The sequence below is a fragment of the Rhincodon typus genome, unplaced genomic scaffold, assembly GCF_021869965.1.
Source record: "Rhincodon typus isolate 14 unplaced genomic scaffold, sRhiTyp1.1 hic_rhity00000674, whole genome shotgun sequence".
NCBI lineage: Eukaryota > Metazoa > Chordata > Chondrichthyes > Orectolobiformes > Rhincodontidae > Rhincodon > Rhincodon typus.
Genome location: NW_025966312.1, coordinates 35022 through 50000, shown reverse-complemented (window position 1 = coordinate 50000; position 14979 = coordinate 35022). Strand labels below are relative to the sequence as shown.

General features: G+C 37.0%; 1 protein-coding gene across 1 annotated transcript; it reads left to right on the top strand.

Annotated features, from left to right (window-relative positions):
• Positions 1–81: 81 nt before the first annotated feature.
• Positions 82–12669, top strand: LOC109930583 (protein adenylyltransferase SelO, mitochondrial; the record flags this gene model as incomplete). Its single annotated transcript, XM_048621451.1, has 8 exons — positions 82–285; positions 403–583; positions 2087–2217; positions 4745–5025; positions 5605–5761; positions 7539–7724; positions 8824–8980; positions 11242–12669. Coding segments are annotated over 8 exons (1483 nt in total), but the record flags the coding sequence as incomplete, so codon positions are not given.
• Between the last annotated feature and the right edge of the window lie 2310 nt (positions 12670–14979).

The window sequence follows — 14979 nt, the reverse complement described above, 5'->3', positions numbered from 1 at the left end:
AATATTTTATATAATAGTCTTGCATTTGAATTTTGTGCAGTTCATTATAATGTGGATTATTTTCAAATTTATTTTTGAAAGGCAATCAGATGGTCGAAAAGTGCTTCGCTCTAGTATAAGAGAATTTCTTTGTAGTGAGGCCATGTTCCATCTGGGAATTCCAACAACACGAGGTGGAACTTGTGTAACTTCAGATTCTAAAGTCATTAGAGATGTGTTCTATGATGGACATCCAACGTATGAAAAATGCACTGTCATCCTTCGTATTGCTCCTACATTTTTAAGGTGATGGGGATTTTTCTTTTTGGTGCGGTATGTGTATATTAGAATCTGTCAAATATTGAAATTTTCCTTGATTCCATAATTACAAGTAAATGTATTTTGTTTACTCTTTAAAATCAGATTTGGATCCTTTGAGATCTTTAAACCTATGGATGAGTATACAGGTCGAAAGGGACCTAGTTGCGGTAGAAATGATATTCGAATTCAAATGCTTGACTATGTCATTGGGACATTTTATCCAGATATTCAGAAGGCGCATTTCCAAAACTCAGTCCTGCGAAATGCTGCTTTCTTCAGAGAGGTAAGAACTTATGAAACAAATAACTGGAGTTTAAGTTGCTTTTACCACCTTATTTACCGTACTCCTGTGCTCATTGCAAGCTGCCACTATCCAGACTAGATATGAATTATTTTTTGACTCTTTTGTATGTTTTGTTACTGCTAACTGTATACGTGTGTACACTATAATGCACATTACAAATCTGAATTAAACAAGCCAGGAAGGTTCCAAGTTTGATTTATGGTCTTGTTAGTTAGCTGATCTCAGCTGGATATCATTATGGAGATGTCTCTGCCTTTGCATTAGGAAGGGCCACATCCATCCAAGTTCTATTCCATATGCATGATATCAAGGTCAAAGGTTTCTCAATATACCAGAAAGAAGAAAAAAAAATTTGAGAAAGAAGGAACGATTGGCTCTGAATATTTTTATTTCCGAAGGTGGTCCAATAATGCAGAATTGTGCATGTCATGACAGTTGAGCACAAAATCCAAAACACTACTTTATCAATTCCAATTGTTATTTTGGTAAATGATAAGGTAGCACAGAATAAGACTTGGCAATAGCTGGTGCATTGATTAAACTCAAATTCATGCCTCCATTGCAATGAAGGTCAATTATTTTCCCTGTAGCAGCAGCATCTTTCTATCTAGACAAAACTTTAGCCCATGTAGAACTCCACAGCACATGGGCCCAATATTTCATACACATGCCTTAAGTGACCTTGATTCTTCCCTGCAAGTTATGTACTGCCAAGTCCTTTAATTTTATCCTTTATAAAGCATTTGTGGCTTCAAAACTAATTAACATAGCTTACATTTGGGATGCAGCAATGATTTAAGTTCACCATTTGTATCAATATAACATTATAGATGTGCTAATGTAAAGCAATTAATGTAAACTCAAGGTGTCCCATTGTTGGTTCTTACTTTCACCTTTCATTTTACACATGATTAGCTAATTCAATTTTAAGTGAAATAAACTACGAAACATTATTCATAGGGATTGAAAGAGAAAACAAAGGTTGTCGTGGTTTGCTTTCCCAAGATTTATATTATACTTTTGAACATAAACTGAACATAGAATTCATAGAATCAATACAGTGTGGAAACAGGCCCTTCGGCCCAACAAGTCCACACCGATCCTTGGAGCATCCCACCCAGACCAATCCCACTATAACCCACCTAAGCTACACATCCCTGAACACTATGGGCAATTTAGCATGGCCAATCCACTTAACCTGCACATCTTTGGACTGTGGGAGGAAACCGGAGTACCTGGAGGAAACCCACGCAGACATGGGGAGAATGTGCAAACTTCACACAGACGGTCACCTGGAACCCGGTTCCTGGCGCAGTGAAGCCGCAGTGCTAACCACTGAGACACCGTGCCGCCCGATTGTGTTAATTGAATTTACAGAACTTGGGTACATTTAAAAATGAATATTTATTATGCACTGGCATATCTGAAAATCAATTTTTTTTAATTCATCTAAAAGGAGCACTTGTTTTATCAAACCTACAGTTAACCAAGAGGACAGCCAGGCTTGTTGCTGAGTGGCAGTGTGTTGGATTTTGTCATGGTGTACTAAATACAGACAATATGAGCATTGTAGGGCTCACCATTGACTATGGACCATTTGGCTTCATGGACAGGTATGAGGATTTTGAATGTAACACGTCATTTATAATTTTACAGAGTAAAATTTTGTTTTGAATGAAGTTACCGAATACATCCTGGATAGTGTCAACAGTGTTGTTAATGGTTCTGTGTTGCATGACATGTCATGTTGGGGTGGTGGGGTGGCATAGTAGTTCCGTGATTGGCACTGCTGCCTCAAAGTACCAAGGTCCCAGGTTCAGTTACAGCCTTGGGCAACTGTCTGTGTGGAGTTTGCACATTATTCCTGTGACTGTGTGGGTTTCCTCTGGGTGCTCCAGTTCCCTCCCACAATCCACATCATTTGGACCAATGCATTTGTGATGATCGATTTTGTTTTTTGCTGAATTTGTGTAGACAATCATACCAATTCTCGGTAAATATAGTGGAACAGCAAAGACTGAAAACATGAAGAATTGGATAGCTGGCTGGAAGTTTAATTCCCTACTGTTTTGTAGTCTGTCTTGTAGTACTGAACGCCCTGTTTATTTAGTACCCATATTTCTTGGTTATGGACCTGGAGCACAATGTCTCCCACAACTCCGCACAGCTTCAGAGGAAGAAGTTTGCTATTGGAGCTGTTGTTGGTTTGAAAACATGGTTGAACTGCTAATTTAATATTTTACTTTGGTCTTTACACCAAAACATGAGGATACTAAAGCAAAGGGAGAGGGTAGATGAAATGACTATTACAGGAGGAAACTAAAATTGAGGGAGTTGAAATCTGATAGATCTCCTATTGCTATTCAGTTCTTTAATTTGTCAGGTTTCTGCCATCCAAAGATATTGCAAATGTGATCTTTAACAGAACCCTTGTGCACTGACTTGAGAAAGAACTCCTGCAATGATTCAACTGGTTGATATGATTTAAGTAATTTAGCTCTGATGAAAGCTTAGTTAAGTTTGGGTTAGTATTCCATTGCAGGAATAGGAAATTGATGCATTCAATCTGTTCTTTTTCTCCATGTGCACCACATAACCTAATACAAATTATCCTGTTCACTCCCTGCAATATTTAATACTTTGTCTTAATGGTACTTACCTAATGTTCACCAGTGAAATGTGGCCGTGTTGCACATTATAATCGCACTCTTTTTGTGATCATGTAAAATTTTTACTCATTTATTACCATTTTGCTATCATTAATTACATTATACTTAATATACCATTGGAGACTTTTATCAGATTATCTACTGACCCTCTTGGCATTTTTGAGAAACGACAACATTTAAGGTTTGTGTTCTTAACTTGCTGCTTAGTTGGAGTAGCTGAACACAAATTCTGATAAGCATGGGTTCCCTAATTTGGAACTAAGTTGATGTGTTCATTTAATGAAGGAGGTAGGTGATAATTTTGAAAATATTGTATATTCTAGATACATCTTAAATGTTGTGCCGTTGTATAGGACTTTGGTTCGACCACATTTGGAATACTGCGTACGGTTCTGGTTGCCACATTACCAAAAGGATGTGGATGCTTTGGAGAGGGTGCGGAGGTGGTTCACCAGGATGTTGCCTGGTATGGAGGGCGCTAGCTATGAAGAGAGGTTGAGTAGATTCAGATTATTTACATTAGAAAGACGGAGGTTGAGGGGGGGACCTGATTGAGGTCTGCAAAATCATGAGGTATAGACAGGGTGGATAGCAAGAAGCATTTTCCCAGAGTGGGGGACTCAGTTACTAGGGGTCACGATTTCAAGGTGAGACGGGGAAAAGTTTAAGGGAAATATGCGTGGAAAGCTCTTTACGCAGAGGGTGGTGGGTGTCTGGAATGCGTTGCCAGCGGAGGTGGTAGAGGCGGGCACAATAGTGTCATTTAAGATGGATCTAGACAGATACATGAATGGGCAGGGAGCAGAGGGATACAGCTCCTTGGAAAATAGGCGACAGGTTTAGACAGAGGATCTGGATCCGCGCAGGCTTGGAGGGCCGAAGAGCCTGTTCCTGTGATGTAATTTTCTTTGTTCTTGCGTAAATATCAACCCCAAGATTGTTAGCTTAAAATCTGTAATTTTTCATCTATCTTGTGTAAAAGTTGATCCTAATTTTTCAGTAATCAGAACCCAAAAATTTCAGAACAAATGATTGAAATTTCATTGTAGATGTATTATACAAATGAAAGTGAATACAAAAAGGGACTACATTTGGTTGTCCAATATTAATGCTGCTCAACTAATGAACAAATTCATTAAGTTAATATGGTCTCCTATAACCTAATCTGTATTTTGAATTGCATTACATTGTATTAAATAAAAATGCTTTCTGTTACATTTAATTACTATTCACTGTAATACATTTTTTGTATCAACAGTTTTCTGTCTGGATTTTCTGTACTTTTTCTAAAGTGGATAGGCATTTATGCATATATTTGAAACTTTTTATACATGAAGCGTTATTACTTTCCAATGTACAAATTACCTTGGTATGATAATAGTTTAATTTAGTGAAGTATTGCACTGCAAATAACATAAAATGCTCCAACATTTCTTGTGTAACGACCCATTTCTCCCTCCAACAATTAAAGGTTTGATCCGGATTATATATGTAATGGTTCTGATAATAGAGGCCGTTATGCATACAACCGTCAACCTGAAATCTGTAAATGGAATTTGAGTAAACTGGCTGAAGCTTTGGTTCCTGAGCTGCCCCTGGAGGACAGTCAGTCTATCATAGAAGAGGAATATAACAAAGAGTTCGAGCAACACTATCTGCAAAAAATGAGAAAGAAATTGGGACTTCTGCGATGTGAGAAGGCAGAGGATAAAGAGTTAGTTTCTGAGCTGTTGCATGTTTTCCAGATAACGGGTTAGTACGAAAGTTGGAAACATTCTTTGGTCACCTTAAGAATTAACTATGCTTTCAATCTTGCTATAATCATCAAATTTTGAAAGCATTACTGCTAAGACTATATCAAAATTATTGATTGTAAACAAAAAAAAACCCTGCACTCAATAGTTACTCAGTTTTTTTCAGTCTAAATAATTCTTAATCCAGTTTACTGTCCTTCTGTAATTTCAAAGCCATTATTGCAAACCCATCATTCCTTCTTTAATAATCTCCTATCTGCTGCCTTGAAGGAGAACTGCAGAAAAGTACAGAAAAGAGGCTTGAAGTAATTCAAAATGGAGAGAGAGTAATGAAACAGATTGATTGGCATTCATTCATAAGAGTCAGAAATTTCATGAATTGTTTGTGCTGTTGAGAATTCCTCCTCAATCCCCAATGCCAACATACAAGATAAGATACAAATTGTATAGTCTCCTAATTGTAACAAGGTTAAAGTAATAATGGGATTATTTTCATGTTTATTGTGTACGTGCACAGAGAATGAGAATTAAATGAATTAGAACTGCACATTAAACAATTTAATTTCTTTCTGTTCAGGAGCTGATTTTACAAACACTTTCCGTTTGTTGAGTGAGTTTCCAGTTCCTGGCATTTCCACCCATTTTACACTGGAAGAATTTCTTGAAAAGCAGATTGCACAATGTGCATCACTGGAAGAGCTAAAACTGGCTTCCAAACCAAGAATGGATCCACGGTAGGAATGTTTTATGCATTTATGTTTCAAAACCTAGACTATGAAATGAGTTTGAGATTTATAGAAAGTTTATTTGTAAAATCCTAAGTTTAAACACTATTGCTGTGTTAATCATAAGTAATTTGCAGATTAAAGATATTTTGTAATGTGCCCCAACAAAAGTGAGTTTCGATAATAGTGCCGTTGGCAAATTTGGGACTTTCTCCAATATTTTACCGCAGTTAATGAAGATATCTTTCATAAGATAAAACAAATTGTCATGTTTCCCCTTTGTTGGCCCTCCCGACTCATTGCTTTCCCAAGACATTCTGCTCGCTACCACTTCCCCACACTCCTGCTGGGTAAGATGTGAGTGATGCAAGTGAGTGGATAAGTGAGTTGAGAAGTCATTGGGTTGTGGGAATAGTTGTATCAGATTGGGAGGGGTAGTCTGATTTGGGTAGTAGTCTGATCTGGTTGGCCCCATTCGGGCAGTGGGAATATTCGGGAGTCTGGTGGGTTGGTGAGGGGAGGTGGTGCTGAATCAGTGTGATTAATTTGTTGGGAGTGGTTATTAGTTCTATAGTTACCCAAGGGTTGGTCTAATCTGTCTGATGTTTCCTAGTACCTATCTGTGTGTGTAATTTGGAACCATACAAAAACTCCAAGGTTAACTCCAACTTGGGTACTTTTATAGAGAATTCCAGGGAGCAAGGGAATTACCCATTGTATGTTGAAACTTCCCAGACAATTCCCATTTGAGTCAGGACATCTGCAGAATCCCAGCACACATCTTTAGTTATATGTACAATCTCCAACAATCTGGAGACTAATAACATTGGTCCAGTGTTTCTTTTGACAGTGGTTTTGTTTAACACGTTTTCATTTAACTGCTTTTTTTTTAGGAATAATACGTTGAAGGATCACTATTTTTATTGCCATTTGTCAAATATGACCAAAGTAATAAAAGCTATTTCATGCAAATGACTTTACTTGATCTAATAAGTAAGTTGCAGAATAGTAGTGATAGGTGACAATAAATTGCAACACTGACATATTCTCAATACCTTTTTTACACATTGGAGTACAGGGTCAAAGTGGGGCATCAACTGTCTGTCAGTTTTCTACCTGCAGTGACCTGCTGATGTCTGTCCACAATTACACAAATCTCTGTTTTACAATATTTTTTGACTATTGTGGCATTCTAAAAAAGTTATGAATTTTAAGAATGGTTCTATGTACTATAAATATGAAGTTTTTTTAGTCTAGGTGAATGAATATGGTATTTGGTACTATTAATTTGGTTTTCTTTATTGAAGGAATAATGTGATTATCATTTCTCAATGTCTGTTTGAGTAGCCACTTTCCTTGCCATGTGGGTGGAGACTTTATGCATGTAAAAATAAGAAATAGTATGTGAGTAACATACAGAGTTTGTATTTTGTCATGTTACCCTCCACCAGAAGCTGTTTACCCACATAAAGTACCCCTTTGGAGATGGCAAAGTATAAACTAATTCAGTTATGGAGAGAGATTTTTGAGTTAATTTTTACATATGTAGATGAATTTTTGCAATTTGCCATATATAAATAGTATGTTAATTCCTAATGTATTTATTGTTTTGATTTGTTTGTGCCCAGCTAAGTGAAGACTGTTGCAGTTTTGTTTATGTTGAAAATAATTGTGGTATGCTGCACTGCAGTCACTCCACTGTGACGTGTCTTGTAGGTCTTTATTAGTTATGAACTAGACATTGTTTATTCAGATTCTGACATTACACTCTGGTGATCCTATACAGGCAGCTGTCCATGTTGCTGGCACTGTCCCAGACCAATTCACAGCTCTTTGATCTGCTTGGCAACAAAGATGAAATTACTAGAGAATTGAATCGCATAGAATTATTCTCTGAGTTGGAAGAGATGACAAATGAAGAACTACTAAGCAAACAGCGGAAGGCATGGACAGACTGGCTACAAAAGTACAGGTTAGAAGCTGCAATGTGTAGAAAATAAATTGCTAAATTCAAGTTGAGAATAACATTTATGGATTTCTCCCAACACTTGGTCGAAGATGCTACCTAGAATAGCACAAAGCCACACAACAGAATAGTGATTTCTGCTTTTACATGTGTTTGAAGGAATGATGTAGAATTCTGCTGTAGGTCTCAAGTGACTTGGGATGGAAATTAACTTGGTTGCCTGCTTGTTTCTTATTGAGACATCCCGGTGATAAATTGTTCATACATTGATTAAGAATGTGGAATTCACTGCCACAGAAGGCTGTGGAGGCCAAGTCATTGAGTACATTTGAGACTGAGATAGATAGGTTCTTGATTACCAAGAGGATCAAGGGTTACGGGGAGAAAGCAGGAGAATGGGGTTGAGGAACCTATCAGCCATGATTGAATGGAGGAGCAGACTCGGTGGGCCAAATGGCCTAATTTCTGCTCCTATGTCTTATGGTCTTAACGTGATGGAATCATCAGATTCCCTGCTGTTACTCATTAGAGACTAGAGAAGGACCAGTTCGGAAAAGTGCCCAGATCACTTAGCATCCACAGAACTTAACTCCAGATCAAGTCAGCACTGAGAAGAAAGAGAAAAATCAATTTTAAAAATAAAAATTAAAGAGACTTGTGTGTATTCCTGTTAATGTATGTTTTGTAAATTCTGTGTGTTGGTGATCTTTTATGGGTAAATTGTAATTTGTGTCTCATGTATTTATGGTTTGTGTGGTACAGACTGTACAAACAATAGTACAGTTTGCTTAATGTTTACAAGCTCAAAAGATGACATGGAAACATTGTAAGCTTTTCATTTTGCAACAGAAATTTAAGTTCCCAAAAACTGTTTTTTATATTTCTCTTAAATTCCTCCTGTTTGTATAATGTTTGAGCATTGCTATGAAATATTATTTCCATATTAACACTCTTGTGCAGGTGACAGAAGGTCATCTTTCTGCCCTATTTGAAAGGTCAAAATGCTGAGTTTGTATTTGAAGAATATTCTGCTTTGGTCTCTGTGTGATAGTATGTTTGAAAAGACGTCACGTATTTGTTTGTTTGGTTGTTTGTTTCCTTTCAGGTCTCGTTTGGAGAATGAAGCAAAAGATGTTGATGATACTGCTGATCTAAATACTGAACGTGTGAAGGTGATGAATTCAAACAACCCAAAATTTATTCTGAGAAATTACATTGCACAGAATGCAATCACTGCTGCAGAGAATGGAGACTTCTCAGAGGTGAGTAAATTTGTGTGTGTGTGTGTTGGAGGGGATGGCGGGGGGAAGTAGCAGTGAGAAAGGTCCTTGCGAATGAATGGCTGAAGAAGAATCACATTCTTATATTAAATTTCTAAAGTCTTCATTTTAATTAAGGCCCTTTTTCATGAAACACTTAAAATAACTTGCAAAAAGCCATTCAGCACTAAATTCATCTTTGCACCAATAAAATCATTCATGAATGTTCTGAAACATTGATTTTTGGCGTATTTAAATTGTTGCTTTTTCATCTCTTGCTTACAGGACCAATAAGGATCAATTGACCTGCCCAAAGGTCATAGACTCCCTGTTCCTCCTTATCCTTTATAAGATTCAATACTTTATTTGCTATGTTACAACAATGATTATACTGCAAAGATATTTCATTGGCTGTAAAGCACACTGAGATATCCTGAACTCTAAAGCATAAGTCTTTCTTGAAATTCTATTTGTGAAAAATAATCATGTTCCCTTCTTGAAATTTGAAGGATCCTGTCTTGGTAGGTTAATCAAAGATATTCCCCTAAAGTTACATTTCACATTAACTGATTACTCAAATGTTAACACAGTTCAGAAAAAAAATGTTTAGGGTGAGCGTATCTATTCTCTTCAGATCTTAAATAGTTCAATATAATCATGTCCTAAGTTGCTTTTTTTTTCCAGTTGCAATTGTATTTATGTATCTTTTGTCCTTCCTTAGCTCAGGTCACTAATCCTTTCATTTGCATTGTCGCTAAGGCCAACATAGACATAGAAAATATGAACATGAGTAGGCCAGTAAGTCCTTCAACTCAGTATCCTCTACCTGTTTTCACCCCATACCCTTTAATTCCTTTAGCCCTAGGAACTATGTCTTATCTCCTCCTCGAAAACACTCAATATTTTGGCCTCAACGGCTTTCTGCGGCAGAGAATTCCACAGCCTCACCACTCTCTGGGTAAAGAAATTTTGTCTCATCTCAGTCCAAAAATAACCTGTTGTGTATCGTTAGACTGTGACCCCTGGTTCTGGACTCCCTGGTTATCAGGAGCATCTTTGTTGCGCTAATCCTGTCTGGTCCTGATAAAATTTTGAGGCCTTCTATGAGATTAACCTGCTTATTCTTCTAAACTTTCCAATCAATATATTCCAAGTGTTTCAGTACTCAAATCTGTCCAAAATACTCAAGATATGGATCAGTCAGTGTTTTACACAAACCAATTTATCCTTCCTGATTCCCCTTAATGCTTTATTATCTATCTATCTATCTATCTATCTATCTATATAGTTCCCTTCCTGAGATTCTACAAAGATGCCAAAATCCAAGCTATGAGCAGGTAACCTGCTTCTCTCAAATGCTAACTCTACAATTTTTTGCCACTTTTTTAAGTTGTAGTGGAACTCTGAACTCAATTAAAGCTGATTTTTTTTTTTAGTAATATAATTGGGTATTTTTTACCCCAGAATGTGCATTTCTTGCAACCAGCAATGGTGCCAATTTAAACCTCCCAAATTTACATTGGTCTTTGATTGCATGCCACATGTGTGTTCAGGAACTGATTCCATTAACTGTATACTAGTCATATTTCCTACTTGATGTACATTTAATTTTCTGACTAAGTCAATCGCTAAGAATCCTGATCAGATGTGTTGAGATTCCATGAAATTTTCAAGAAAATATTCTTTAAAATTAGAGATTGCATTTTGGGTAGATAAGTTCTCATGCTAGTGGAAGAAGAATTAGAATATTTGCCACTGAAAAATATTGTGTCCTGTCTTCTCTGCAACCATGTCCTCATTTGAAAGAACATGTGAAGTGTGAGCAAGAGGCTCCTCAAACCTGTGTTGACATCTAGTAAGACCCTGACTGATCAGATTGTGGGCTTAGTTTCACTCTCTTTCCCTGTCTCACCATAAATTGAGGCTTTTTTTTAAATCAAAAATTTGAGTCCTGTTTGTAGATTACAGGGAGCAACACTTTTTCAGTTTTTGCTGTGCTAATTTTCTTAAGCTGTCACCAACAAATATTCAAACTTGCAGATTGTCTTTAGTTTTGAGTTGATTTGATTCATATGATGCCAAAAAAGTTCTTTCACTTTGCAATTTCTATAATAGCTCAGAGAAACTGTTATTTGGCTAATTCATTAAATGATGTGTTAAATGGCAGCAGTACAAAAGAAACTCTTAAATTTACTAATCAAACTCGGCGATTAGAATTATTGCTGTTTTTAAATTGCTTAATAACCTCTATTTTATTTGCTTAGGTTAGACAAGTTCTAAAGCTCTTGGAGCATCCATACAATGAAGAACCCTGTGTGGATGACATAGTTCAAGAAGCACCAGTAGAGGCTGCAACAACAAGTGGTGATTCATTAAGTAATGACAGAATGCCTTACCACAGTAAACCACCTGACTGGGCAAGGAAACTTTTAGTTACCTGATCTTCGTAAACACCTTGTTTTGGTTTCTGGTTAAAAGAAGCCAAACCAAGGTAAAAATTTGAGTGCTACTATTTCCTCACAACAGATGTGTTATGGAGATCTCTCATTGCGAAGAGCAGCACCAGGTATTCTGAATTCTGCACACCCCATTGTGATTTGATGAAATTATGAATTAAGATTATGAAACAATAGCTGAAATGATGCAAAAAGAGAAAATGTGCAAATAAGTTAGTATAATAACAACAAATGCTTGCCTGATTGCTATCTTTATACTTTAAAACATTGTTAAAGAGAGATGTTAGGGCTTGATACTGATTATTGTGGAATTATCTTTGCTAACAGATAAAATAATGGAAAGGTGATATACTACTAAATGTGATATACTACTTCCCTAACAAACTTAAACAATATGCTTAGAAGTGGCTATGCTAATACAGATTGACTGGCTTTATATCCCCTTTTTGTTTATTAAAAAAGGGTTACTTTAATGAAAATAACAGATCATTTCTTAGATGTGCACTTTGTTTTGGCACAGCTGGCAGAAAGCAGACCAGCAATTTTGCTGTACTTGATTCAGTCTTTAAGAATGAAGATAGCTGACATATATGCCTGTATGAATAGGTGTGGCCTTTTTAAGTATGAAAACAGTCAGACAATCACAAGTGGTTGACAATGTATTTGTAAACAAGTGCAGTTTAGTAGTGCTGCTGGTGTAAATGACATTTAATCCATTCAAGTGTACATCAAAAGATTTAACTTGCCAGAGATGAACTAACAAAGGCAACTTATTCATGAGAAGGCTGCTTTACTTACTGGACCTGTGCTAGTAGTTTCTTAGAAGTTAATTCTTAATTTAAAATAATTAAACAATGTTAAAATGGAATTATTGAAACAATGCTGTAATGGGGTTTGATTACCAGATATTGGTGCTGCTCTGTGAAGTTTGAAATGTAAGATCTCCAGATAAAATCTGTTAAAATGAATACAAAAATATCAACTCCAGCATATTGAGCTATTTTTGTATGATGTGGAAACTGTTGCACGAAATGTTAACGCACAGTTTAAGCTTTTATCGTTTGAATAATCATTTGCACTACACTTTCTTGAGGAATAATTTTGTACATCCATTGTTTTGAACCAGTTTCTTACTAGTAAAAGATTGAATGAAAATCTGATGGATTTTAAAATGTATATAAATTGGCAATGTGTTCTGTTTCTTGCAATGCAACAATAAATAATTATTAAGATGAATGGTAAAACGAGGAGATGATTGTAATATGCATGTGTGCATCCACACACAATCACCTTTTTTACATATTCTGAACTGCTCTCCACCCCTCCAACAAAGTACATTGGAAATGTAATCACTGTTGTTACATAAGAAAAAGCTTCAGCCAACCTGTGTTTTCATGGTATTCTTTGAGAGGTAAATGTTTGTTTGTATTGTGTACTTCTGCATACACCCACAAAGCAGAGGGGCTATACAGCATCTCTAACAGTGCAATATTCTCCCCATATTATATTGAACTATATGATACTATCTGGGGCTTTGGAGTTGAGCTTAGATGACACAATGTCAGATCTAATTGCTAGCCATAGCCTGACACCTGCCGCAAGACAGAAGTACACCAGTTATGATTAAGTTGATGTCGAGGGCAATATACAATCAGCCCTTTAAGCCTGCTCTGCCATTCAATAAGATCATGGTCAATCTGAGTGTAACCTTAAATCTACATTCCTGCCTAACCCTGATAACCTTTCACTCTTTACATAACAAGTATGTGTCTACTTCTCCCTTTAAAGTATCCATGTGCTCATCTTCCGTCACCTTTTCAGGAAAAGCATTGCAAAAACCTTCAGAGAGGGGAGCAAAAAGCTTGCCTTCTATAGTGGTGACCCCTGATTTTAACCAAGTGATCCCCAGTTCTAAATTCTCCCCTGAAAGGCAATGCCTTCTCCATATCTATCCTGCCAAGACTCCTCAGGATCTTCTTGTTGCTGGGGTGCAGTCACATATAGATAGAGAATAGGGAACCAAGGATAGTTCCTTGGAGGACTCCATATGTAATGGTAGGGAAAGAAAAGCCAGTGCAGGGCATCCTTTAGCTATGACTGGATAGAAAAAAATGGAACCAGGTCAGTGCAGACCTATGCACCTGGGCAACAGAAGAGAGACATTGGAGTACATTTGAGTTTGTCAAAGGTTGTGGACAGATTAAGAAGGGATACTTTACGATGGCCACATTAGCTGAAATTTTGTGCTTTTTGCTAGTAGCCTTTTCACTGCTCTAGTTGGGATGAATACCTGCTGAGACAAGTTCAAAACAGAGTTGTGGGAAAGATGTGCAGAATAGAGAGGCAAGAATATTTTTCAAGGTGTTCTGATGAAAAGCCATCAACCTGAAACATTAACTCAGTTTTTCTCTGAACAGAGGTTGCCAAACTTGCATATGTTCAACTATTTCTGCTTCTAATTCCAGCATCTGCAATATTTTGCTTTTGTAATATTCCCAAGGTTGGAGATATTTTGTTGGTGGTATTTTGCAATGACTATTATGGGTTAGAGGGAGGGCAGTGCTGGTAGCATGATGAGGGGAGGGACCCTGATCTGTGAAGAAGGTGTTGACCATCATCTGCTAACGTTTGGGTCATGAAGGGAAGAAGGATGGTCAACAGGAGCTGGATCCCATTGACAAGTTGTGCTCCAAGACACCAGGAGGAGAGAAATAAAAGAACAATACAAGTTCTGCATTCAAATCATTACATTTTTTTAAAAATGGAAAATGTTACATTTTAGATTGGTCCGTGATCAGTTCAACTTTAAGTGCTGGACTGTGATACAGTAAATGAGATCATGTTCAAAATTCACTCACTCTACATATTTGAGTTTATGAATTACAGTTCCCGTACTTTGCATGTACATGCACATGCACATTTTCTGGACTGTTAATCCAGATACACAGGTAATGTTCTGGGGAGTGGGGTTCAAATCCTGCCACAGCTGATGGTGGAATTTGAATACAATAAAAACAATCTAGTCTAACGATGACCATGAATCTATTTTTGATCATCAGAAAAAACTATCGGGTTCACTAACGTCCTTCAGGGAAGGAAACTGCCATCCTTACCTGGTCTGGCCTGTATGTGACTCCAGGCCCACAGCAATGTGGTCGATTCTTAACTGCCCTCTGGGCAATTAGTCGGGGGCAATAAATGCTGCCTAGCTAGCGACACCTTCATCCTGCGAATAAAAATAATACACCGCAGTAAGCAAAGCATAGAGTCAATGATTGAAAGTGTTAATTTAGGACTATTTAGCTAAAACTTTAACAGTCTAAAAATATTTTGACAGGGATATGAAATTGGAAGGTATGATAATTTCTGAGAACCTGCGTAATATTGCTTGCTGCAGTGCATGTACATGATGTAAGGCATTCTATGTTCTGGAAAAGGCCAAACCATCTTTGTACATGACTAATAAAATGTGGCTGGCACAACATGAAGCATGTTACAAACATTAACACAATTGAGGATCTATGTCAGGAATAAAGCTGAGCAGTA